The sequence below is a fragment of the Falco peregrinus genome, chromosome 9 (assembly GCF_023634155.1).
Source record: "Falco peregrinus isolate bFalPer1 chromosome 9, bFalPer1.pri, whole genome shotgun sequence".
NCBI classification, from domain to species: Eukaryota; Metazoa; Chordata; class Aves; order Falconiformes; family Falconidae; genus Falco; species Falco peregrinus.
Window position 1 is genome coordinate 6,349,710 of NC_073729.1, and position 27,884 is coordinate 6,377,593.

The 27,884-nt window shown below is 36.2% G+C and overlaps 1 protein-coding gene across 1 annotated transcript in view; it reads right to left on the bottom strand.

Annotated features, from left to right (window-relative positions):
• Positions 1 to 27,884, bottom strand: part of OTOG (otogelin) — a 104,376-nt gene that overhangs the window by 38,226 nt on the left and 38,266 nt on the right. The window contains exons 22-33 of the mRNA XM_055814722.1: positions 27,668 to 27,711; positions 26,360 to 26,513; positions 19,819 to 19,926; positions 15,679 to 15,817; positions 15,287 to 15,421; positions 14,077 to 14,223; positions 13,331 to 13,450; positions 12,353 to 12,469; positions 11,099 to 11,255; positions 10,039 to 10,065; positions 7,189 to 7,356; positions 4,901 to 5,179 (exon numbers count right to left, since the gene is read on the bottom strand). Of these exons, the coding sequence (XP_055670697.1) occupies positions 4,901 to 5,179; positions 7,189 to 7,356; positions 10,039 to 10,065; positions 11,099 to 11,255; positions 12,353 to 12,469; positions 13,331 to 13,450; positions 14,077 to 14,223; positions 15,287 to 15,421; positions 15,679 to 15,817; positions 19,819 to 19,926; positions 26,360 to 26,513; positions 27,668 to 27,711 (1,595 nt within the window). The remainder of the gene's footprint in view (positions 1 to 4,900; positions 5,180 to 7,188; positions 7,357 to 10,038; positions 10,066 to 11,098; positions 11,256 to 12,352; positions 12,470 to 13,330; positions 13,451 to 14,076; positions 14,224 to 15,286; positions 15,422 to 15,678; positions 15,818 to 19,818; positions 19,927 to 26,359; positions 26,514 to 27,667; positions 27,712 to 27,884) is intronic.

Here is a 27,884-nt window from a genome sequence, read left to right on the forward strand (position 1 = left end):
GTACTCTGTGCAACAGTAGAGTTCACTCACAACAAAAGAATGATACACAGTTTACAGACAATGAGTCAAGCTTCTTATATGAGGCATGTGTTCCTCAAAAGGATTTGTCATGGCATTTGAAAATAACCATGTGTCTACTGGTGAAGTCTATCGGCATTTGTCTTTGGTTCAGTGACACAGCAAATCCTTTACAAAATGGTAATTTATGCCCTGGGTGACAGTCGCTCCAGTTGACATGCCAACTTAGTCCCCAGTTCTTTTACCTAACAAGATCTGAGCATACCAACATGCTACAGTACTGCAGAAAGCCTTTGTATGAACGCAGGTATACATGTTACCAAAGACAATATAATAAAAGATATTCCCCAGCTTCATTGATTTCTCGCTTGCTTGGACATCAGAGAAGCATTTTCTTCCCTTTAACTTAGGATTCTCATTCTCATGGCTTTCAGAAAAAAAAAAACCTGTCATAATAAGAACAGTTCCTACCATTTAATGAACAATTTTAATTTTTTTATCACTTACAGATCGTGGCATTCTGTTGAGTCAGAACAACCTTTCTTAGTAACTCAGCCACTTTTATGTGTGTTGACAATTCCTGCTGTTCACAAGTCCATCCTGCCTTTTTTTTTTTTTTTTTGTATGCTGACCTTTACCTCATAGGGACAAAATCTGCTATTGTAAGAATCTGCATATTATGAATAATTTCATTCTATGCTCAAAAAATGGACATTTACTTAAAAAAACCAACACTAAAATCTGAAATGTTCTGATGTTAATAAAAGCTAATGAAAAGAATGGTTTTTAAAATAACAAAAAAAATTAAGTATTTGGATTTTCATTCTCACCTGACACTTTTTTCTGTTTGCAACTTTTCCCAAAGATTTCAAAAAATCTAGTAGGAAAAAAGTTTGCTTTAGAATTAGGTCTATATATAACAGCAGCAAAACTCTGCTTAGTAACGTAGATTGCCTATCTCCTCAGTTACAAGTTTAGAAACATGAAATCCTATCTACCCACTTAACACACACAAACTAGTAACTCTGCCCATGACTTCTAAATTTCTGCAATGAGAAATGTAAACAAATATCACTAGAAAAATTGAACTTTGTGCCTAGCCAAAACATCACTGAAAACAAAGTATTATTATCTACCTCTTAAATACTTCTGTCTTAGTTTACTATTACCATGTTGGAGGAATATAATCTTGTTAACGCAACTATTTAATCTCCTCCTATTAATTCCATCAAAAATGGGAGATCAAATGTTTGTGGTATAAATAGGAGAGACATTATAATTCTACAGTAACCTCAGCCTGATTCCAAGAGTTACCAAGCAGATGTGTTCAGTGACATACCCAGGATTTGCAGGTACAACAGCAGTTGTTCAGCATTATCCAGTCCCAGGTCCCATGTCACAGTCTATTGGACTGGCAAAGCACGTAAGCTCAAATTAAACTTGAGAGCAACTCATTATGAGTAAAACAGGACATTACAGAAAATTAATTCTGCTGATGGAAATGGATAAGAGTAAGTTGAAGCTAAAACAGTCAACAAGATCATGTATAAATCTGACTAAAGGTTCAAGATGCTTTTATTTAAAATTAACTTCATTTTCAGTTTCATACTATGTTTTTGAATGTGTTTCAGTTAATTATGATACAAACATTAAAAGGAACCAAAAATCCTCTGTATCAAACATTGATAAATACCTCTGTGCAGTGTGCATACACTTAGTGCATCTTGAGATTTTAATTTTAGCTGACAGTTCCGAGACAGGCCTTGTATTTACCGCAAGTTAGCTATTAAAGCGTATAACTAACATTATTAAGAACTTTGCTGCAGAATTTATATAGGGCGAGTTACATTTTTATAATATATATAAACTAACTCACAGTGATCTTAAAAGGGTAAAGCATATTATAATAATTCTGTGAAAGGTAAAAGGTAACTAGCTTGAGCATGTTATTTTAAAAAAGGGTAAGAAACTTGCAGGTATATCCATAAAAAACACATAAATTCCCTACATCCATTAATTTCCCAACATTGTCAAATGTGAACTGATCACTCTTACATGACACCTCTGTTCTTGTCCATCTAAGCACATTCTTTCTTTTGACTGAATGCATACCAATCCACTGCTGGTAAAACTTCCTGCACAGAATACAAAATGTATTTTCTTCTGAGTGAGTATAATCTGAATATTCAAATTCAGTTATTAATTCAAACTCTCGAACATTGGCAGGAACAGGACAGCAGACAAATCTAAGTAGCATGAAAATAACCCAATTTAAAACTGAAGTGACTTCTCATGGAAAATACTCTGCAGTGTTAGCCTATCATATCTGTGCAATTTATAGTCAAAGTATTTCAGTGTGACAATATTTATTGCGATGAAACTGGAAAAAGTGACTCGTCAGCTGACTCTAAACAGACGTGTATCTATTGCTGTGGTGATCAGATCATTTAAAATTCTTCCTTTTGAATGTGCGTCAGAGAGCATGAAGAAGTCTCATGAGGAACTTTCTGGCCAAGGGGATTTACTGGGCCTATTATTCTGCTCCTGATATTTATCCTCTGATTCCGCAGGAATAGCTGTTCCCGGTTCGAGAGTTTCTGATCTAATATGCAAAGCATTTACAATAGTCAGCAAGAAATTCAATACGCTTTTGCCTGTGCACTCTGGAGCTGGTGTAACTTTTCCATTAACTTAAACAAATGCTGCTGTATTTTTAGACCATGTAATTACCCTACATCAGCAGGCTGGCCCTTGTGAAAGTGTGCTGGAGAAAGATTCGAGTCCTATGTTTCTCTGCTTATAAAATCTGAAACCCAAGCCCTCGGATGTGGTGATTAATGAAATGCCTCTTGATCATTTGATCTGATCCCACTTGCTGAGGTAAATTGTTTTAGTTTTCCATTGGCATAGATAGGATTTTTTGGTATAATGACTGGAGGGTAAAGACTTCACACTTGAAAAGACATACTACTCTGTGTTAATGGATGACCACTGAGAATTGGAACATGTTTTAACCTTCTTCATTCCTCCCTCAAAGATAAAAGACTAAGGAGATATTTTTGTTATGTCCAGAAAAAGTTCCTTGCTTGAAATGCTGTATGAACATCCTGGTAATAGCATTAGCTCTATAATTCTGCTGTTCAAAAACCTCAACAGCTCTGTGATTACAAGCATTTGTCAAGAGGCAACAGGCATTTGGCAATGACAAAATCTGTCATTTTTTCTGAAGTTGGAGTGTGCCAGTCAACAGCTGCATTAGGCTGTCAGCATAATGCACCGCAAAACATGGGCAGATTCACAATGCCACCATTAACACTTTAATTCAATGTTTTGATAACAAGAAGCTCCATGAGGCATACAGTTGGCCTCTTCTGTCATAGAAGTCACTGTCTACTTCAGATTTGTCTGTGCTGAGGTTCAACATGGTCACTCTAAAACATGGTCAGGCCGTGCTTCATGTTATAATATTTCATTTTCTTTCTTTGCTTTTAGAACAAACTTCAGTTTCAGAAAATGAGGAACTGATTTTAAAAAATGGTATTGCCAGGAATACCTGTTAAAATACTTCTGCTACCCAAATACACAAATTAAAAATGCATTTAAAACTACAGCACAATAAAAAGCTTTAGAACACAAACACTTGTAGTGATTTTGGAATTTTATATACCACACAAAGGCCAGTGGTTGCAGCAAGTAGTAGCTGTTGCTGAAGTTCATAAATAAAGTCATACAAATGCATTTGATGTATCTGATGTATCAAGACAAGCAGATGCTAAAGCAAATGGTAGTTTAATGAATAATCTGCTTTGCTTTATTTTATAGTCAATATGACTTCTTGCATCATGTACTTGACTTGTAAGGCCATCTTCATTTCAACACATAGTTCCCAAATGTATAAGAATATGTGAAAGCAGTTATTATTTCTTTTCCTTAATAATCTAAAAGAGGGAGCTTGATTAATTAGTTATTTTTTAATTTGTGGGGGTTTGTAGTCAGTTCTTGTAGAAGAAACTTCTGTATCCAGCTCCTACAAAGGGTCCTAAGAATATCTCCTGCATTTCTGATCCTTATCCCTCACTGGCATGGGACTGCTATTACAGGAATGGGAACGTCTCAAGTAGGTAGAAACACTCCCACTGCAGTCTACATTGTGTACTCAGGAGCTGTAGCTGTCCAAGAAACATTAGAGAAATGGACATCTAGATCCCCAACAAGAGGCATGTATCTCCATTTAGATGGTGCCTGAAACACAAGAGGCTAACATCCCAAAAGGCAGAGCCTCTGCGAGTGGATACGTGGATGAAGGTCGGGGTGCCTTTCAGGGGAAACATGAAGAAACAAGAAGAAGAGGTGTAATCTACAGGGAATGTCCTTAGCACTGGATGGCATGACCTCTGAGGAAGCCACAAAGCCTGCATTGAGAATGCACTGTACATGAAACTCTCTTGGCAGCTGTCAGAGGGAAAAGAGGAGAAAACATCACCCACAGACCTTAAGTTTTAGAGATACATTCAGTTCTTTGTGAATCCATTATTTATCAGCATGAATTTTCTACTGCTTTAGAATTTTCTTGCCACCTACAAAGCAAGTATTGCCCAGTAACTATACACTAAGCTATGTATTTCTAAGATCTGTTTGCAAATATAGCAAAGTTGTGTATTAGGCTATTTAATGGCTTTTGACAAGAAAACAGAATCTCATCCTTAACACAAAGCTCAGGGAAGAAGATTTTGAGACTGCATGTCACAGAAGACCCACAGATCCCAGTGATGTAGGGGAGAAGTAAACAATCTCATCATCTCTGAAAATATCAATATCATTTAGCCTGTATGTTTCACAGGGAGCAAGCTCCTGCTCATAAAATACAACTTTAACTACCTACCTACAAGTTTAAAAAGGGTTGACAGTCTGAACTCCTCTGAATGATGGTACTTCAAAAGGTCAACTGAAGAGGCTGAAATGTGGATGAAGTATCCTCGTTTTGCAAATGACTCAAAGGAACTGTATCCTGAAAGCCATGTATTCTTGTGAATGACAAATGTAGATCTGTTGTGAAACTCTTCGCTTTTTTTCCATTTAGAAAGAGCAAGGGTATTATTGGAGACTAACTGAAGAAAATAGTTCGGTCTCTCAGCTGTTTCAAATGAAATCAAGTTGGAATCTGAAAAAAAATCCCACACAGAACTCATTTACTTGATGATATATGCATAATAAACTAAACTCATTCTCATATTCTACTACTGATATAAGTAGCACAAACAATGAAAGGTAACTTTGGCATTATCAGTGAAAACAGCCTGAAACTTTTAAGAAAGTATACTATATAGAGATTTCAGAGTGCTAGATTCTGATGGATATTTAGTTTTCTAAATACCCTACAGATTTCAGCAAGAATACAAGCTGATAAACACATTTGCACACACCAGGATAAAGGAATACAGCCTTCACTAAGCCATTTATTAATAAATTTTTAAAACTTCATCTAATTAGCTTTACAAGTAACATTTGCCATCAGGATTTTATATCTTAAGAGCTCAGCCTTTCATTAAAAATAAATTACAAAAATGTATTTTGCATTCAGCTTTCTAAGCAGTCAGCTCTCCAGCTCTTCACCTGTTAGGAGCAAAGCCTGTTTTCTGGCAAATGTAGCCATGTGATACCTTACCCTGAAAACAGTACTGCTGATTTTCAAGCAAGCCTCTGTACAACCAATTGCAGAGTGGCAGATCTTGAGCCTGTTACAGGCATCTGTTGCTCACAGAATTACTTCATTCTATTTTGCTGTAAACTCTGCTATTCTCTTGAAAACAGCCATTAAACTACTGTAAAATCAACTAACCCTTTAGGCTTGGGTAGCATTTCTTGAAAAAAAAAATGCATAGGTATCTTGATTAAACAGATATACTATCTCACTCTGGTATAACACTTCTGGAAGACCAACTTGGTTTCTAAGCATAAAAAGTTCAATTAATCTGAAAAACATAGTGGCACTTGTGAATATCTTTTTATGAATCATCTGTAGCAAGCAGCTGTTCAATAAGTAAGAACAGACAGTGTGATTTATAATACTTGCCATACAGCCAATCAGTGCATCAATGCCCCAAAATCTCCATTGCCTACAATTTGTCTGAAACTGACAAAACACATCCATTTTTCTGAGGTACCAAAGAACCAAGAATTTGATCTAAATGAAGACATGGATATGAAAAACATTGTATTGATTGTACAAACTCTTCCATGGCCAAATGATGAAATGCCATTCACTCAAATGGGACTATAAGGCACAAATTCTAGTTGCCAGGTGGTTAAATGCTGAGCAAGAGGTTTTCATAAGTGAATAGAATAGTAGGACTGACCTTCCTTTTCCGAACCTAAATTGAACATAATGTACAAGTGTCTCAAAAATACAACTAATAAAAGAAATCTGGCCCTGGATCTTCTGTGATATGAGTTCCTGTGTCAGTTCTACAGACAGCAGTATTACTAAACAAATGCTTGTAATTTTTTCAACTGACCCATATCCCTTCTTTGACTACACAAAGACAACCACCTTTTGTATTGAGACTTAAGTGCTCTGTGGGGATTGAAGTTTTGTATGCACACAGTTCCAGCATTTAATCAATGTCATAAAGTGCTGAATATATTATTGTAAGCTTTCTCCACCTGTTTGAAGGTGTGCAAGGCTTCTTTCACCTACTAAATAAGCAACACATTCCTTCAGTAGAAACTTAAGTCACAACCTGAGGGAGACAAATTTGCAGTATAAACCGTTACACAGCTCAGGTTAGTACCATTAGGCATCTCTGTACAAGTGGGCAGATGAGTGCTGGTGGCAAAGCGAGTGAATTTGAGAGTATTTTTCTTGTATCATATCTCTTCCATACTTTTGCATGCCCCAGTTCCATCAGAGGCAGGGTGAGGGGAAAAACGCTTATCTGGAGCACTGGGCTACAACACCAGTTTGGTGCTACTGAAGAATGGGGCGGGTGGAGGAAAGGAAGCTGTGGCTTTTCAACTACAAAATGAAAATTTTGGCAGACAACATTACAGTGTACAGCTGACAGACAAAGAAAAGATCTTTTGACCAAGGTCTATTCTTAAATGTAGGCTTGTATTCAAGGGCAAAATTTGCTCTGCCTTATTTAAGCCTCTAGGTTACAGTGACTTTACCATGTGCTTTGGGCTTATAAAGTCCTGATGTCAGCATAAAGCTCACTGCGTGTCCAGGAACAATATCATCTTCTCTCACTGGGAAAACACCACCATCGACCAGTTTCACTGCCATTACAAACTTTCCATCCAAATAGCTGACCAGTTTGTATGGGCCCTTTCCCAGAGCTGTTGAGAAAAAAAATCAGAATTATTTTTCAAGACAAGTGTCACAAATGCTTGAGCTCTAAATATTGTGACACAGCACATAGTGAAAAACATCACTCTACTCTGAAAATAGCTCTAGGTGCCACGCACTGAAGTATGACAACCAAAACAAAGCCAAACTGTTTTAGAAAATACCTGTTCTGAGAACTGTCAAAAATAATTAGTTCCAATTTTCAAGATTCATTATTAGCTTTTTCTTTTCCTCCCTCTCATCTGCTTCAGTTTCATAGTTTATTAAAGTTAGCTGACCCCTTGGTTATTTGATTTAGAAGTAAAAAGTGTTCTACAAGACCACCCTGGAATCCTGGAATCTAAATTGTTTATTTGTATGGTTAACTGATTATACACTTCTTACTATTCTTTAAAACCTATTTTATTAGTGTCCAAAGTGTGAGGCATTTTTTCAGGGAATAAAAGTTTGTTGTCATCAAGTATGAAAGAACTCCTTGAACATTTTAGAAACAAACATAACCACTGGAAAGTGAAAAGAAGAAATCAGCATCATAACCACAGGAAAGGTCATATTTTACCTGTAAGCAAAAAAAAGCCAAAAGCATGTAAAGTTATCATTGCACAAATCTTACAATGTCGCACCTGCTCACTTAGTTCCAATTTCATTGCAGAAAAGTGTTTTAAAGTTTGTTTTAAATGTTATTTGAAATTACTTTTGTAACCTTCTCTGACAAAACCAGGCATTTTAGACCACACCTGAGCAATTCACCTCACTACCATTCTTCTCACAAGCCAAGACACAGCAAGCATACATCTAAGGTAGAAGTGTTCCAGAATTTCTCAGCTCATAGTTGCAACTAATACCATTGAACCTTAAAATCTGTTCCAACAAGTTTGCAGCCTGCCCTCATACTCTGGTTCCCTCTAATCTTAAAATTCATTAAGAGTTCTGAAGTCCTAAGGAGGCTGCGCTACAACCAGAGTTTTAGATTCTAATGGCATAAACAGGGGGTCAGTTAAGACACAAGCCCATGCCACGTACAGTGATTCTGGTTACCTTCAGTGCAGGGAGTTAAAAACATTTCATAAATTACTTAAAATATCCAGTGTTCTGGAAATGTTGCAAGGTGTATAATCTTGTATCTTAGGCCCATCCAAAACTTGAGAAACCACAGCTACCAGCTGAGAACTTTCCCTTACCAAAGACAAAAGGCTTCTGCTCCTGCTTCTAGTAGGACTGGAACTATTTCATTCTGTATTAAAACATAGAGTTACACAGAGAAAACCTCTCTCTGGTCTAAGACAGTTTCTTAACCTTCCTGTCTCCAAAATGAAGTAATTCTTGGGAATGCTACTATATTTGAGGTAGAGGAGAAAATTTTCAGCATAGAGATAATTTTTTTTCCCCTTTGGCAGCTCTGAAACACCTGAAGTTGAATACTGATAAGCTAGATTAGCAAGCAGAAGCAAGATACTTAGTGAGAAGTATACAACAACCATGTATATTACATGCACAATTCTCCACTATTTCAACTAATTTCTTACTGGGAATTCAGTAACAGGTAAAACTAGTAACACACTTTAAAAGTGTACGATGTTATCTAACTTCACTACTACCACAGAAGTTAGAGGCACTGCACTTTCAATCTGTTGCAACTGCAGTAAGATTACCTAGTATCAGACCATATTTTGTTTACAAAACAAACCAAACCAGAAAGTGAATGTAAACCTTCAATCAGCCCTTTTATTCTACTGGCCTTTATTTAAATTAATTTAAAGGCTGAAATACACAAAATCTTTTTAGCAGTCTGTATACAGAAAATTCAGAGCCTGTTCTAATTTAAACTCAGCCTCTGTCCAAGATCTTTCTGGGGGTGAGCTGCTGCACGGGGAGTCTAACAGAAGACCAAAATATCACAAACCATGTGGACAGATGGGCCTCTACACGAGCTTGACAAAAGGAGTTATAGAATAAATAGCCGGAGTCCTGAACATTCCCCACATCGATCTGGCTTGCAGTGCTTGTATGTATGCCACGTCTAACTATGCAGACACTCATAATGACACTTTAAAATAGTCTGAATACGGATTCCAGTCTTAACACAGCAGTACAGCACCACTGCGGATTCAAGGTTTACTCTAGCACCTTGTACAAGTTTCACACTTCTCAGAGCCATTCTCATGCAGCAGCAAGGCTTGTTGCTCAGGGACTTAAAGCTAGGTCAGACACCTAAACGGTGAGTTATTCCCCTTTTCCGCACTCAAATTGTAGTATTCTTAATCGTTAGCTCCATCTGGAGGCTGCACAGGAGATCACGGCTGGTTTAACAGACCCACTGGTTATCAGCTTTGAACTGCAGTATGCCTTAAGCAATTAGTGACATTAGTACTATTGAGTTGAATGGTCTATTAATTACTTAAAGATTTAATAGTTTAATCATTATCCATAAATGCAAAGAAAGTGAGTTAAACATGTATTCTTGGTTAAGGCCCAGGTATAAAAAAGACTGAAATTAAAAGCATTTCAAAAAGCAAAATAAAAATCTTGGCTATTTAAATAATATATCATTAAGAACCACTTTCATTAACACTTTTTATACATTTTTTATAACATTTTTATACAAAATACTAAGACTTACATAAAAACTCTAAAAATTCTATTGTTATTTTATCAGCTCCTTTAGGACTTACCTTTGTTGAAATATTCACAATCATAAGCTAAAAAATAAAAAGAAAAGAAATGCAGTTGCAGGTATTCTGCAGATAAACAGGTTTTCTATTACTCTTTACAATTAAGGGGTAAGCCAAATGCTTGGCCAAGATATATTATACACAAACATTTATTAAAAAAATATTGCCAAATATTTACTGCTTTAAATAAAATACTTATTAAAGCCACATTGATTTAAATAAAAATACTATTTTCTAGCAGGAAATACTAAGCTTACATACCTACAGCTGTCTTATTCTGACCTCTAGTGGTTAAGACTAAGCTTTGCTGTCTTTCCATACTCTCATTAAAACACACATACAATTTCCATCAAAAATTAAGAGTAACCCTCTTGCTCCATGGCAAATTTGCTGTGTGATTTTGAGCAAGCTGCATACTCTCTCTCTGTACAACTGCAAAATTAAAAAAATGTTTTGTTTTTTTCCATTCTTTCTATCTTGCCCTTTTTAGTCACGTCTCTGGGGAAATGACCATCTCCTGTTAGGCATCTGCACTGAGTGCCACAGAGAAAGGCCTCAGATTTTTTTACAGCTTCTAAGCATTGTTGAATAGGGATACTAAGGTGATGACTAAGTCCTGCTTACAAACCTAATTGTTTTTCTTCAGAAGACCTTTATATTTCATGCTTGCTCTAGGGGCAGTAGTAAGGCAGCTATGTTTCCTAGACCCCATTAAGAAGTGAAGTCCTGCTGAAGACAGAAATTACTTGAACTGTTAACTGTCACTTCGGTTTGAGGGATGCATGTCATATCATGATATAGACTTCCCATGACTTTTCCTTTCACATCATAGGACAAAGAATTAAATATAGAAGAGTACCACCCACAAATATAGAAAGAAGCATGTAATCCAGCTAGACCAAAATGAACATGGAGGGAGGGCAGTGAGAGGCACCCACTCATCTTCTTGCCAGTGTGGCTTAGTGATTTAATTCATGGCCCCAGGCAACTTAATGTGACTGATTTTTCAGGTCCTTGTCTCACAAATGCAGAGTGGCAATGCTAGTCAAAGCAAACTTACGACACACTCTCGGGGACCTCCAGTCTACAGCAACTCCATGCTGGCAGCACTGATGGGCGTATGCTGACACACTTGTACAGAAACACTCACAGTCACCTCCTTGGTTACAACCACATGTATCTGTCAAGCAGTTTGAGTAAAACCAGGTGACGTCAATCTGGAAATATAAATATCACTCATCAAAAAAATTCATACAGACACTGGCAACAATCACTTCCATACAAAGCTATGACTTTTTCAAAATTTAATATAGAAGACTTCAAATTATTAAAGATTTTAAATTAGATGTTTCCTGAAACACAAGAAAAGCAGTTTGTTAGAAAATATTCCAATATTAGAATGTTAGAAAATCTTGTACAGTACTTAGTAACACAATTAAATCAATGACCAGTTAAGAACATGCCCACTAAGATGTCAGTGTAAGTTTGTGTTTTGTATGGTCTTGTAATACTTAAAACATAATAAACTACAATGAAGTTTACGAAACAAGAGAAACTCCCTCTAAACTGAGCACAAATCAATAGATCTCAGAAATGTTAAGAAAGTTAGATATACATAACATGCAAGAAATAATAAAGCAGATGGAAAACTACTTTTCACATGAAAGTGGTTCATTCTCTTCGTATTATTAGAAATTTCACAGCAAATCTATGATTTTTCCCTTAGATTATTTTGAAGTCTTGTCTTAAGTGACAATTTTGAAGAAAACTGTCAATGCTAATTTGCTTATTGAACTGTTATACAGATACACAGACTTACAGTTGAGTAATACACACTTATGAGGAACTTAGTTGTTTGCTACCTACCTTATACAGTGGACTAAACCATACAATTTTAACATCAGCTTCCACTTTCTTCCAAAATAATATACAAAGCAACCCTGCAAGATTCCTCGTTGTCTTTCATATGAAATCTCCTTCCTCCCTAGGAATTATTCTGACACTTACATTCTTCAAGCCATAAACACAGTCTTAATACCTGAACATCCTGAGATATGTCATTTTCCATATAAGACCTAGGTCTGGAACTGATGCCAAAGCGTCTTACTATGCAGGTAGTCCAGTCAAACATTCACATTTTAGAACCAGAATAGGTATGGGTTAGACATTTTTGTGTTCTCTTTTGCTGCAGTAGCCAAAATTATCATGTTATAGAAGACAAGATGAAGATCTAAAGTGATGAAAGTTGAAGAGTAAAGTTTCTCTCTAGTGGTATGTTAATTTTCACATCTTTCTATACATGACCACAACTCACCACTGAATGGCAAGCTTCAAATGCTTCACTTAAAAGTATTCCACATTCCTTCTTCGCAAATGGCTCTCTAAGGGGGTTCAAACTGCATGGATTTCGAATGTCAGAGCTGTCAACACACTTAACCAGAAAGCAAAAACAAGATGAGAAACTTGTTTCATAATCACTTTGTTTTTGAACTTGCAAAGCGAAGTTTTGGTGTTGAGGTTTTTTAAAAGAAAGAAAAAGAGAGAGAGAGAGATATGTAAAACACAAAACAAATGCATCATTTATGAAACTAAAGCCAGACTAAGATACAGAATTAAAAGGGGATGCTAATCTGCAGAAAAGGATAAGTAACCAATCTGAAGAAATGTTTCATTTGTCTGAGGGCAGCAGAAAAACACATATGTATATACAGGTCTAAACAGAGCTGCCACGCAGCTTCTTACACCTGAACAGTCTAGCTTACATAAATGACAAACAATACTCAGACAACATGCATTAGAAGTGCCAGAAATCAGATCTTTTTACTCTACTAGGAAGGAACATTTCTGTGAATACCACCAGACACATAACATTAAAAAAATTCCATTTTTAACTTTTCAGCATATGGAAAGAATATTTTTCCTTTCCATTGCTATGGTTTCACAGTTAAATATTTTCCAGCTATTAAAGATCACCTAAACTGACAACACAGTCTAAAATGATCCCACAATTCTGCCATTATGTAAAAAATGACTACTTTACTGTTCAAATGTCTTCAAAACCACTTGTACATTCAGAATATTGTACAGCATTTTTCTCTACACTATAGTGCTGTGTAGAAAAAAAGACGATTACTTTCTTCTCCTTAATGGATCTGTGAGAACCATTGATATTGTCATTTGCATTGCTGCCTGCCTGACACTTCCAGGAACAAATTTCTGATTTCATTCTAGATACATGGTATGATGTAACAGCAAAAAAATCTACTAGCAAACACATTCTTTTACTATGTACCTCTACAGCTGTCCAGCTGTTTCCAAACTCTTGTGAGTTTGTTAATTCAAAATTATCTGGAGTCCTCAATTCATTTACTGTCTTCAAATCAAAATTTCCACATAATCCAGTCAATTTACTCTGGGAAAAAAAGATATAGATATATAGAAACATATTTCCACATGACACAAAACACTACCAGCCCATGACCATTTTCAAAATTTGCTTCTTAAGTACCTGTCTTTAGTTTCATAACTATGAATTTGTCAGGATTTGATCCTTTTCAGCTAAACTTCAGCCAAAACTGTTCAGCTCTTTGTGATACTGCAGCTATAGAAAATATTTTATTTTGACAATATCAATATTATTTCCTTTCAATTAAGCATCTCCAAGCCTTTGAGAAAGGAGCTGATCTTTTGTTCAGAGAAGTGACCTGTTTGCGAGCTACTTGCTTTTTTACGCTGCAGCAAAATAACACCTGCTCCACTTGTATAAGGAATGAGTGCTGAAGGACAATGTTGCCCCAAAGATATTTGTTTCTGTTGTTACAGAAATTAGACAGGAAACAGTAACTAAAAAAGGTAAATGAGAATGAATATTTTAATTGACAAGGTAGTTGAATGCTCCTCTCCTTGACTTTGCCACTGAGTTCTTCCATGATTTCTGACACATTGTCTATTCTCTGAATAATGACAATATGTCTTGCTTAACAAGACTTACATAAACATCTCAAAGAAATGGCAGTAAGAGTGTTGACTTGCATTTACCTGCCACTGATGACCCATCTGGACATGAACTGTTGTTCTCTGATCCCAAAGAATGGTGATGTCTTCATCAGGAAAATGAACAACAGTGAAAAACCCAGCTTTCCATAACTGCATTTTTTGTAGTTTGTCTATATAACTGGATAAGCTCTGTTCAAAACAAAACAAGGCAGCTTATAATGGAAGTAATGTCTTCACAAAATGTTCACTTGACAGGAAACGAAACACCTAAATAAAATGAGTAACACTGTTCTCAGACAGAAGTCCAAAAACTGACAGAAGGCCACAGCAGGCTAAATGCTTAAACAAAAGTAGTCTGGATGTTGATTGCCAACTGTGTTATATTTTTATGATTTTCCTATTTTAAAACTTGATTTTATATCAAATTTACAGGAGGAGTAATGGCAACTGCAGCAAATATTAAAATGTTTATGTCTCATTTGGGAAGCAAAAAAATTAGTCTTAAGGTTCCTGGTTATGATTTTCCCTTAGTTATACATGGTTGCACTTAGAAGGTCTTAAGCACGTGCTTTTTTTTGAGTATGGATAGGTATAAAGACACATGGAGCAACTTCTTGAGATAAGGAATTGTTGAAATATGTCTAGAGATTGCAATTTTATTTATGTAAGGCATTATTCTCTCCATCCAATAACAATCAGATTCCAAATTTTTTGTAGCATGGACTAAGATGTCTAGTGTCTAACTATACAATGCCTCATACAAAGAGACACAACTTCCTTTGTATGGCCAGTCTATAAACTATAGATAGTACTATTTATACTAAAATTACTGAAAATACTAAATATTTATAGCAATGGAGTTTGCCGTTACCAGGGACTGCAATTTATTTATTGTAATTGTATAGGAATATTCCTCCTATACGTTCCAGGCCAGACTAAACTCTTGGTTCTAATGGAATTAATAGCAAAACTTTCACTGACTTAAAACCACCTGGATTTTTCCTACGACACTAAACAGGAATGAAGTCTAAACAAAAGAGCTACAACCATTTCATCAAACATTCTTGTTAAATACAGATAAGATGTTGTTTAAGGTTTCCATTGAACAATCTAGATGTGATCAGCATTCAGGGTAAAGATATTTATGCTTCTGCTACTTAAGCGGTACAGTAAATTTTTGCTAACAACAGGAAAAAACATCCAGAGAAGAACATATGCTACCATTTGATCAGTGTTAAAGACTGAAACTTACTGGGTTTCCAGTTTCATCATCAAATATTAAAAAAGATTTTCCAACATTAATGAAAATGTTTTTTCTGCAAATTATTCCAGTATTAAAGCAGTTAATATTCTCTATAACAACAGAAAGACTGGTTGAAGAAGTACCCTGAAGAACAAGAACAAAAAAAAGGAATGGCCACTTTTAAATACACTAATATAAATATGCATCGTTACACAGTTTGATTAGCAGAAACCTCATTGTATAATTCTTACATAAGATTTTAAGTCTTAAGCAACAGCAAAGCTTAAAAAACAATATGTAAGACTCAGTAAAATGTACAGATATGAAATAAGTAGAAGGGTAGTTTTTAACAGGTAATTTTAAAATCCACTTTTAGAGAGGCTTTACAAAAAAAGTCTTACCTTAACCAGGTAAACCTTACAAGTTCCAACAAAGTCAAAAGTTAATCCATCAAATGTTCTGTAGTGCCGATCCCCATATGCAGTACACATTGATGGGCAAGGATGGAAGGTGCATTGAAATGATCCGTGCTGGCAAATGCTGAAAAAGTATGACCAGTAATGGTAATATCAACTGTCACAGACAAATGATTACAGCTGTTGCACTGACAAGCAAAAACAACCCCAAAATCCATGCAAGTATGGTGACTGTGGACAGAAGCATTTTGAAATGTTAACTAGAAGTAGCATATATAAATTGATTCTCTGGAGAGAAAAAAAAAAAGCAGCACATATTGAACTCATACAGTCTGTGTTTCTTCCTGTTAGAATGTATAGATTCTGGAAAATATCAACACTGAAAGGGCATTTCCTTTGTTGAAACAAAAAAACCAACATCATTTAACTCACATCAATAATATGCCACAAGGATAAAGCTTTCTTTTTCAGCTTCTCACAGAACATTTGTTTCTATATGAGCTGAATCTTGGAATCAACAAGCAATGTGTCCTATTATTACAGTCTTTATGCACGCTCTGCTTGAATGAGAATTTCATAGAAGTATAAAGGAAAAATTTCAGTAGCACCCTTTTGGTGCTTAGATCCCTTAAAAGAGTGTGTGTTGGGCTTTTCAGATGCCTAGGTATTCTCATTCCCAAACCATAGCCTAACAGTTTAGGGTCTTCCAGAATAGTTCAAGTTCTGTCTACAACCATCTTAAGCATCAGATTCTTTCATCACACATACACAAAGCAACTGTTCAGACCTTTCTGAATTACCTTCGCTTTCTAACTGCGTAACAGGGAGGCTTTGCAGTACTGAATACTATGTCTCTTTCCACATCACTCTCTTGCAATCTAAGTAACATTTTCAATGGACAGATTTTCATTTTCTGTACCCAGAAGTCATATTTAAAATGTTATTTTTCATGTTTCTAAATCACCTGGACACTTAAAAAACTTCCCTTGATAAAGACAGCAGAGCTGGTGCTCTGGCATGTCTTTACCACAGGTATATTTATAAATATAGGTTAAACTAAATACAGCAAATGATATAATTTCAGCACATATCTAAGTTTATTTTAAAAAACTGAATTTTGAATTTTCTGATGAAATGAATGCTTCACATTTTACAACTAAAGTACTAATATGACTTATGGAAATATTGGATAAATCACTAATGTTTGGCATCTCATATACTGAAGCACCAAGCAGTATGAAGTTTTTGCCAGTGTAACTTTTCCTTTTCTGTTCATACTGCTATCATGGTGTCAAGAACACCACTGTTTTCAAAAGAGCAGTAACTACCTAGAAAATTTAGACTGCTTCAGCTACTACTAGCATCATGTTTCCTTCTGTTTTCTCACCATTTAACTTGCACCAACCTGGTATCATTTTCCATATTTTCCAAGATTCTGCTTATCCCATCACTGATTTGGCCCACTGCTTGTGTTTTGTATAGCTACATATATAAATACACTAAGCATAGGGCTAAAATAAGTTAAAAGTATGGCATAAAAAGTGTTTGCTGTACCAAAGCACAAGTAGATAGCAGTAGGACTCACCCAGGCAATTCTAGGCACCTCAAAGCAGTAGCTAAGGCAGGAACCTAATCAAGTTGATGGAGAGAGGCAAATAGAAAAAAATCTATCTGGATTGAAAGACCAAGTGCTGCTTTTCATGCACTCTGTGAAACATTAGGTTTTATTTTTACTCTTGGCCTATTCAAATCCTCCTCCACATGCTGCTCTGTTAAGGGCTCATGCAGAAATGTTTCTTAACATGTAAGGAGTAGGGAGCTCCTTTGCACACTTTCTTAAATATTAACACATTTACAGTCAGAAAGAAGGGTTTAAGAGGTATGCAATGCCTTCAAAGTCCTCTGCACCAGTCTTGTTTCATACTAAGTAAACTAATACAGAATCTAGGGAGGCCTAGTCGAAAAAGCAAAGCTGCTAGCATCTTCCAAACTTTGACCAGCTTCTTAAAAAATGTATTTCCAAGAAGTATTTATTTAAGAACACAGAAGTTCCAGTTTAGGAGCCCACAGAGACTAACCAGCATTTACTCAATGGTGTCAATATATGACAGCAAACCAGCATAGTTAACTGCACCACCCATCTTACCTTCCACAGCAGAGCATCAAAATGCTGCTCTCATACTTTCCGTTAGTGTAATAACCTCTTGTGTTTAACCTTGCCAGCACATGCTAACAATTTCAGACAGTTGCACTGAAAACCAAACTTGGGAAACCTAGAACTGCAGTTCAGCCAGACCCGAGAGCTTGGGTTGAAAGTTCATGGCATTCCACTGGCAGTTTTGCCAATTTAAAAAGTTATTTTATTTACCATTTTACTGTTCAACAGACAAATCACATTAATATTTTTGTTGCTGACACAACAACAGCTATGAATAAGATGATAGTATCAACACACACTATTTCTGTGCGCTAAATAACACTAAAGTAATTATAACTGCTATGAATGCTTAAGTGGTTTTTTTTGCACAGGAGTACTCTCATGCTTTGCCTGTGCTGAGTCTGCACAGCTTGTTGCAGACTTCCCATTTGTCAGTGGACAACTGATCACCAAAAAGCCATTACCACTTTGCCTGTCTTTGCTTCTGGATATGGAAGACTAGAAAAGCCATCACAACCTTAAGGATTTGTACATGAATTAATGGTCCTGGCCTCAGAAAAAACAAGAGTGAAGGCTAAATATCCAGTGTCTTTCTGCCTGCACTGCTGCTGCCTTTGGTGAAGTCTCATACGTATTAAATGGGATATAATAGTCCTTTCTGATGCAAGCAATCCCACACCAGGTCCAATTGGAGAGGACTTTGGAAATAAAGGGCTGAACAACCCGGGTCGCTTTACCTGCCTGCCCAGTGGAGATGGCTTGTAAGTCCCTTCACCAGTCGACCAAAGGGCTACAAATATCTTCTAGAGCAGATATTGAGGACCTGACGAGAGGCAGAGGTAGGCAGTCAGCACAAGGCTGGAGGGGGCAACGACATCCAGACAAGGCACTGATTAGTGGTGACTGGACATGCCTTCACCATACTAGGCTATACTGAGCTGTGCAGGCCAGGAGCAGTAGTTTACCAGGTGACACCAGTTAAATGTTCCTGGTAAGCTAAAAGAGGTGACAAAAGGAAGGACTGCTCTGCTGAGAAGCTGGAGTATCTTGATGCTTGACAGTACAGCTGATTTTTCTGAGGCTCTAGTAAGACAAATAATGCTGCTTAGTGCCAGCTTGCAACATTCAACAATGGTAAAAGGAGAAAACAGGTGGGGACCATCAAGAAACAAGCTTGTTTCAGGATCATGCAGATGTGGTATATTTTCATATCTTAGCTCTTGTGAAGCTATTAAAATAGTGTACCATGCCCTACTGAGAGTGCCCAAGGAAACTTAGCAGAGTAACATAGCTATATAGGGTATACTGTGTTTACAACACTGGATAGTGAAAGGAATAGGTTTCTGCATGTATTTGAATGATCCTATCAATGCTTGTCTACTGGAACACTGCCTTTTAAAGCTGACCAATTCAGCAGTTATCTTATCCACACATGCAAAATTAGAACCAATTTATCTGTTACTATGCTCAGTATATGATGTTGCCCAATACTCGCCTTAACTTGTTATTGCAGTGGTTGTATACTTATGGCCACAGGGTTATGTTTTGGGTCCTTAGACTGCTCAGATTCAACACTAAATGTGAAAATGAATAAGTAAAAACCTTTTACAAATTTCACTCAGGTGTAATATTTGAAGGATTTTACCTGTACTTTAGGAACACTAGCCAAGGAATATTAATTTAGATTACCTTGATAATCAAAAAAGTGTTTTCTCTAAATGAAGGTTTTTAAAAAGAAAAGCAATAATTCCCAATCGCTGTTCTTTTGTTATGTAAAAGCTCCTTAAAACAACACACACACACCAAATGTCATTTTAATACCTCTTTGAACAAATATAAATACAAAATTAGGGTCGATGATTTACCAGAATTTACTGTGAAATTTATGATTAAAAACGATGAAAGAATAATCAATCCATAAATAAACCACTAAAATGCAACAACCCCCTAAATAGATCTCTGCTTACCATGTATGACAGGAAGAAATAACTTTGTCACCTGGAAAGTATTCCTTTCCTTTCCATGAACATGGACATTCATCTGCATCCAAGCACACATCCCCATGTTTAACAAGACTATGAAAAAAAAAAAAAATCAGCAGAATTATAACTGGCAACTAGGTAAGAAAGTATTTTTGTAAGCTTTTAAATTACTAGCATTAGTATTACTGAAAAACAAGTAATTTTTAAAATCTTCTGAAATTGAAAAGGCACAACTTCATTAATATTTATGAGTAATTTTGTAATTTCCTTTCATAGGTATCTGAGTATTTAATCTTTAGTAAGTACTGGCACTTTGGGCACTAGGCCCTTTAATCACTAACCCTGTGAAGATTCATTAACATACAAATTTTAAGGTCAGAGAAAACTAAGATTTTCTAGACCTCCTATAAATTTCACCAAATTTCTTGTAACTCAGGCAATTAACTTACATTTAACTAAAGCCAAGAGATCTTCCAAGAGACATGAGAGCCATCACGCTCCTTTGCTCTAGTGGTACCTGCTCTCACATCAAAAATCAGTAGTTTATTTATTCTTAGAACTTTTAAACAAGGATTTCTTCTTGTTCTCTTCCTCACCTGATTTAAAGAGCTTTCATTTTCTGCATAGTTTTCCTATAGCTGTAGTTATACTTCTTGCTCTGTTAACAATGTAATTAATATCGAAAGAGCTGTGCTGGTTGCATTAAATTATTTTGTATGTGTTTCTATATGACTGGCACCTTCATGCAAGCAATCACAAATATAGTTAACTTCATTGGCAGAAATATCCTTATGGCCTTCAAAGGAAGTTTTCATGGTAACACAGATAACCATATGCACAGCTGTTTACAGTTCAAGACTAATGCTATAAATTTGTGCATATAATCACAACTCCTAGAGTAACAGATAACAACTGAAAATGCAAAAAAAAAGAAGATTAAAAGATTCCATTAACTGAGATGGAACAGAGGACTTCTTGCCTGGTAAGATGAAACAAAGTAACCAGTCCACATTTTAAAGTAAAACATTTGTGACTTTTAATAATATCCAGAAAAAATGAAATAAAAGAGTTGGATGAAGATATCCTACAAATAAACCTCAGGAAATATACCAGTAATATTAAATGATTTCATTTAAAAAGCTATCTTTTCACTGACACCAAGAAAACTATTTCTTCCAAAGACGGATCTGTTTCAAAAAAATATTGTAATGCTATTGGATAGGCAAACAGATATCAATATAGAGCCTAAAGATCCAATAACAGATAGAACACCTTTGGTAACAAATCACTCTGCTGAATGAAAATTGTGAAACAAACTCCTGACAAGCTACAGCAGTGTCTTTCACTGTAACTACTGTAGCGCCAGCTTGTTGTGTACCTGTTCCTATACAGGATCCTGTTCAATACAAGATAAGAAGCTGGAGCAACTAACACGCTGGTTACATAGTAAAAGGATTGGTTACAGGCACCATGCAAGCTACAATTATTCTTGTTTCTAAATACTAAGTTTTGAAATGTATTTGTACTGGGAAATAAACAGTCTCTTAAAATGGAACTGTTGGACTGATAATATTTTTCTTTTTTAAGATAGTTTTGTTTAGAATTCCTGTACCTCTCTGTAATAATACAAATTCTATACAAGTCTTCCCGCGTTCCTAACAGTTTTCTGAAGAAAACAGATTTAGCATTTCTGATGTTTAGCGCTGTAATTTCAGCAAGACACCGCACCATGGACAAGAGATCATAGGTGTGAGGCACATTTATGACAAACAGGGTAATGACATTGTTTTGTTTCCCTGGCAGCTAAAAGGAAAGACTTCATCATTGCATTTATCATAGAACATTTTAATTACTCATATTAATGAACTGGTAACTTGTGTACTTGTACACTTCTTCAGTGACTTATTTATTAGATGGAAAATTACAGCTCTTTAGCTCTTCTTATTGGGAATGTGCAGACATCATAAAACTCCCTCCTCCATTAAACTGAAAAACTGTAGTTTTCCCCCAAAGTATGTGAAGTGTTCTTTGTAATTCAAGTATTGTGTCACTTGAAGACAATCAACTGAGACTGAAATTCCCACTGGTTTAAAGCTGCTCAGAACTGAACAGGGCACATTCAAACACAAAGACCATCACACTAACAAAGTAACACAAAATGCAATTTTCCCCTCACATTATTACCCTGGCTAAAACAAGTGATAACAGCTTTCTCTCTCTTAAAGCCAAGCAAACAGATAGATTTCAATGATCTAAGAATTCACCACAAATACCCTACAGAAAGGCCTTGCACAGATCCTCTTTGAAGTATCAGACATTTTTGTTGACACTTCTGCTTACAAAGAACTGCAAAGATACAAGGACAGCCATCACACTTCACCACAATGTCCAATTTCATTACCATCTCAATATTATCTATAGCTTTTTTCATTCACTTACACACAAATATGTAAATTGGTAACGGCATCATTAGGAGCAATGTGTCACCTATGAGCCAACAAACACTTCATTGCTTCTGCAAAGCCCACAGATCTGGACCAGAACACTAAAAAGTAACTCTCGCAGCTTACACCCAAGCAGTTTTCAACAGGTTGTGTATTGCACAGCTCTTTCCCCTCCCCTGGGCAACAGCCTATCACCAAATGATTTATGCAGCCACAAATACTTTTGCCCCAACAACAAATCTGCTCCCTGAAGGTTTCATAAATCTTCTAACAAAGGTCTGCAATAGAGTTTAAGGAAGTAAAAAGAATTAAATAAGCAGCAGGTAACATTTTTAATATCAGGATTCTACTATCACCCATGACTGCCTTAACCAGAAAACAGGATAAACATTTTTTAAAAAAATTGGGAGATGTGGATAACACTACTGTAACATATAATGGCTTCCTTGTAGTTAACTCAATGTCCAGACAGAGAAAGTTACTATAATTCTGCCGAGTATTTTCTTTCTTGTTTGGGGAGCTTTTTACAGTCCATCTCCCCCCAGTTTATTACAAATATTGAGTAATTTTGCAAAATGTTCGAAAAGTTTTTAGCATCCTTGCTGTGTCCCTGTAACCGTGAAGTGTCATGATTTTGACACTTCAACTGAATTATAGTGAGACACCCACACTTGTGCAGTTTCACTCTGTATTGGAACCCTGCTCTGCATTCAGCTCTACCATCAGCATTCTACTGGCGCTAAGCAAGGTGGGCCCTAGAAAAGAGAATACACAGAAACGCTAGTAGTGGCTTAAAGACCAAAGATACCTGCGTGTAAGAAAAACAAAAACAAGCAGAATGACAGGGATTCATCTAGATTCCCAAATTACACAGTATTATGCATATTATAACTTGGTTTGTCCATTGCATGTGTCTCCTCCGAACCCTCCTTGAACAAAAAGAATCTCTTGCCTTCACACAGCTTAAATTGATTGTGAAGAAGACAAAATTATCTTATAAGTGTAATACTCTGAACTGCATAAACCTTCATACAGCTTTTGCTGCCAACATCAGAACAAAGCAGGAGAGGGACTCTGTCTTGAGGCCTCTCCTTCTAAGTAGAAAAATAGTATTGGAATTAAGCAACGTGACTGAAAAAACAAGAGCAAAAAAACTTTTATTAGCCCCTTGCCCCCCATGTTCTCTTTTTTTAGTTTGTGTTGTAGGGAAGGAACATAAGAAGAGAGCAGGGACTGAAGACTGTCAGAAAAAAAAAAAAAAAAAAAAAAAAAAAAAAAAAAGAGTTTGAAGTAGAGGCCTCTTGTACCCTGCTTCCAGTCCCATCAGGGCTACAAGGTGAGGGTCATCTCGGAGAGCACCTGTAGCTCTCACAGCTGAAAAAGGAAGTGGCACACACTGCATCATCATCATCAAGTAGCACATAGCCCAAGGCAAGACTGAGGTAAAATACGGATGAGGTTTGTACTTTGTCCTAGCCTATTTCACAAATAAGTGTCGGACTGACACGGTATTGGTGTGATGGCTGATACCTTTCCATGTCACCTCAGCTCTACCTCATATCTACCAATGCTATTCCAGGGCTATGACTCAATTTTTTTCCAAGTTCAAATATTTTTAAATAAGCATACTGGATTAAAACCTCTCTCTGCATGCCCTCAAATAGTACCATTTTCTTCAAGGTCACTGTGAGTGCAATTCAGTGCTAAAAAAAAATCACATATGGTGGGACTCCATGGAAAAGTGAGATACAAAGAATCTACCATTTGTGAACAGCCAAGAGGATACTACTAGCTGTTCCTCATCGATCATCACTTGTTCTTCTGAAAAGAATTGTAGGCTTTGCAGGGGGTGAACTTTTTTATTAATTATGCTTTTGGGGAATGAATGTGTATGTGCAGATATATGTCAAAGTGTATTCCTGGTCTCTGAATTCTTAATCTCTACTGAAAGATGATAACTTATGTGCAGAGAACTAATGGTTTTATAGCTGAAGCAGTTTTCAACATGGAAGCTTATTCAACCAGAGCTGGTAGCTCAGTGTACTTACTCATCATTGCCAGTAAATACCACCAACCAGGTATTTTTTCCAGGCATATCAAGTACCTGCTTGAATTGTAGTGGAGATTAAAAATGAAGCAAAGCCCAATAAGATGGCTTGACTGATTCAAGATCCTCAACTCTTCCCAAAGAAACCCAGAAGTTAAATACTCCGTAACTACAGTAATGGTATTTTAGTATGAAATTTTTTCTGATTTAATGAACAAGTTTAAATAGATACTGCATTTTCATAACAAAAAGAATTTCAGAAAGTAACTCCAAATCTAACAGAAGTCTTCCCTCCAAAACCAAACGATGGAAAATTCAATGATTCTCTTCCTAAAAACAAGTGGGAAACCAGAAGGTAATATGAAAAGGTGCTCAAGAATCCGAATGATACTGGTGAACTTTTAACTGTGAATTGAATACAAGTACAGAAGGAGGGGCAGAGGGAAATATTTGTTTGCAGCTAGTGTAAACTAGAAAGTAGGAGAACATGAGGGTTTTGGAAGTGTTGCAAGAATATAAGGAGAACTGAAATATATCAAAGAGAGTAGCAAGTTTGAGGAGCAAAAGAGGATGGAAAAGAGCTGGAATGTCTTGTTATGGCCTTTGTATGGATGTACATTTACTCCTTGGAAATGAGCTCCAATCCCATACCTTTAGCATGCTGTAATTCTACAGCCATCAGAAATAAAAAAACAGCATAAACCCCAGTGTGGGTAAGTATTAGTTCCTCAAGCACCCAAATACAGGAAATGCTGATGCAGTCTAACAGAACTGAATTTTCCTGAGGAAACAGTAGAGTTCATAGCCACATGGAGGATAATTCTTATTCAACTAGAAAACATTAAAACTTCCTAACAGACCTCTCCAGAACTCTGCCTAAACCAGAAAAAGGAAAACATTAATAAAATAGTTAGTGTGATAGCAACAGCAGGGCCATCCAGGAGAGAGGTTTGAACAGAACACCATTTTTATTTTCATGCTAATAATAAATTCTGAGCTTTACTTAACCTGAGGAGCAATAGGTCTTTTGAAAACAGACACTAAACAAATACCAAAAAGGACAGGACTTTGAATTCACTTAAGGAGACAAATTTAAGACATGACACAGTTGATGTAATTATTTCTAATAAAAGTTAGTTTTCTAAAAATACTTGAATTTAATTTTCCCCCCATTATAGGTTTATTTGTCCATAGACACATTTATAAGACTACATAATTCATAGTTTTCTTTAAGCGAATTAGAAAGTGATGAGTTGGGTTTTTTTTAAGAAAACCTTTCAAGAATGTGTTTAAACTCCTTGCGTGTTATCTAATACAGTATGCACTGCAGAAATACAGTGAAAATCTAGAAGTTTTTGGAGGAAAAACCTCCAAATGCATGATATTTCTTTCTTAGTTACAAAACTTCATTACAACTACAGGATACTACAAGTTTCAGTTAACTGCATTCTCATAGGTCTATTTTACGAAAATAGAAGTGACAAAAAGAAACAAAAATTCTTATTAGGATAAATTGGCCCAGATTTAGTAGAGTCCAGGTTCAGCACAAGAAAGTATTCTCTATCATAGATAACAATTGTCTGCAGAGGTGAGGTCTTATCCTACCACACTAGAGAACTTTGTGTCCAGCCTGGAAAGGCCACATAACTCCTCCACATCACTTGTTCAAGAGAGAAACTGAGGTGGGTATTGGGACACTAACATCAAAACCCGGTTCCACAAATGTCCGTGATGTCTTAATGACTGTAACACAGTATGCCAACATCAAAGTGTTTGGAATCTGGAAAAAAAATTGCATATATTTTGGAACGAAGAAAATTAAAAACCCAGTTAACTTTTTCTGTTCTGTGAAGTGTCAGCCACAAGCCACATCTACAGAAATCCATGGCTGTAAAGTTGGTGAAATGAGACCTCAGCGTTTTGTGGGTTTTCTTATGTTTTTGGGGGGCAGTGAAAGAGAATTAATTACTCAATCACTACTGAAGGTTGTCATCTATATTTGTGCACCAAAAGACACAATTCTGTCGGTACTCACCCTGGTGGGCAGACACAACCTGAAACACAAGGAAGGTGTCCTGAGAAAGTGAGGTTTAGCAGCTGATTCTCACAAGTTCTCTCTCTGCTGAGTTCAGGATCAACTTGTGGATTACTGCAGTTAATATAAATCTGTCCAGCTGGGCAACTGTGTGCTGGGGGGAAAAAATTGACAAACACATCAGTCTTCACCTGAAATTTTGTATTCCATAAAGGTGTGCAATAGATTTAGTCTGAGAACACATAACACACAAGTGTAATGTCCGGTAATACCGTAACATCCAATTGTCTGTCTCTCCTGAAAGCAGTTAACTTCATAGAACCTCTATAAATCTCATACAAAATACTGCAATTATAATATTTGTTTAGTAAGGGACATTAATTTCTAAACAGTTAGCCATGAATCAGCCCTCCAAAACAGAAATGCAAAGTACTATCAATAGAAACAGAAATCGATGGAAAGCAAAAAATATCAAGAAAAGGTCTGTGAGCTAGATATGACTTCCCATGCTGGAGCCACTGGCTATGAACAAAACAACGCTACTGCACAACTGCTTTTGGGTTACACTGAGCATCATGTGTATACGTAGCAGAAATCTCCAAAGTGGTGGCAGTGTTTTAAAGTAGTTGTAGTTGATTGCTGGGGTTTTGTTCATTTGTTATTAGGGAGAAGTTCTGGATAATTTTCAAATCCTGCCACCTTCAAGTGCATGGGCAGATTTCTGCTAAAGGCAATTCTACAACTGAGATCTCAAGTCTTTTACTGAAGTAAAAGAAGCATCATACAAGAAGATGAACCATAATACTTAAAGACATATAAAATATAATTTGATAGAAAAAGCACTTTTAGATTCTTTTGCTTAAGTATGACAAAATACATATTTTTTCATATTTCAGTTACTTAGGGTTTGCAAAGGGAAAGAAAAAATATCTGTGAAAAATTACTGCCAGTCTTCAGTTCCTAAAATGATGTTTTATGGGCAAAGCTAATCTTTGTTCTGCTGAAGTTCTGCTGTTTGTCATGCAGCTAAGCTTATTTATATTAGCAGTCAAAAAAAACAATCAGTATTTTAAAGCACTGGGAAAAAAGTTGCTCAGATTTAACAGTATTTTGGACAGTTATGCTGCTGCTTTGCACCAGCCTTTCTTTCAATCACACAAATATTTAATTCCTGCATTATGGGTCTTCTCCTGCAAGTTATTAATTTATACATATTGCCTGATCTTCTACATCAGACGAGGGGTTCCACAGAGACTGGAGGATACATATTCATTGGACCTGAAGTATCTTTTCCCTTTCTACACTCACCTATTACGTTGTTATCACAATTCATTACTCCATCCCTGCAATGGCTGCAATAAAAATACATGAAGATGTAATGAGAGCCAGGAAGATCTAAAATACTAATGTTTTCTGTTTAATAATGAAGCATGCAGTATGATCCAATAAAAAAATAACTGTATAAATGTTTACACTGAACATTAGAACTGTAGATAAAGTGTGCATCACCTTAACATATAAAGAA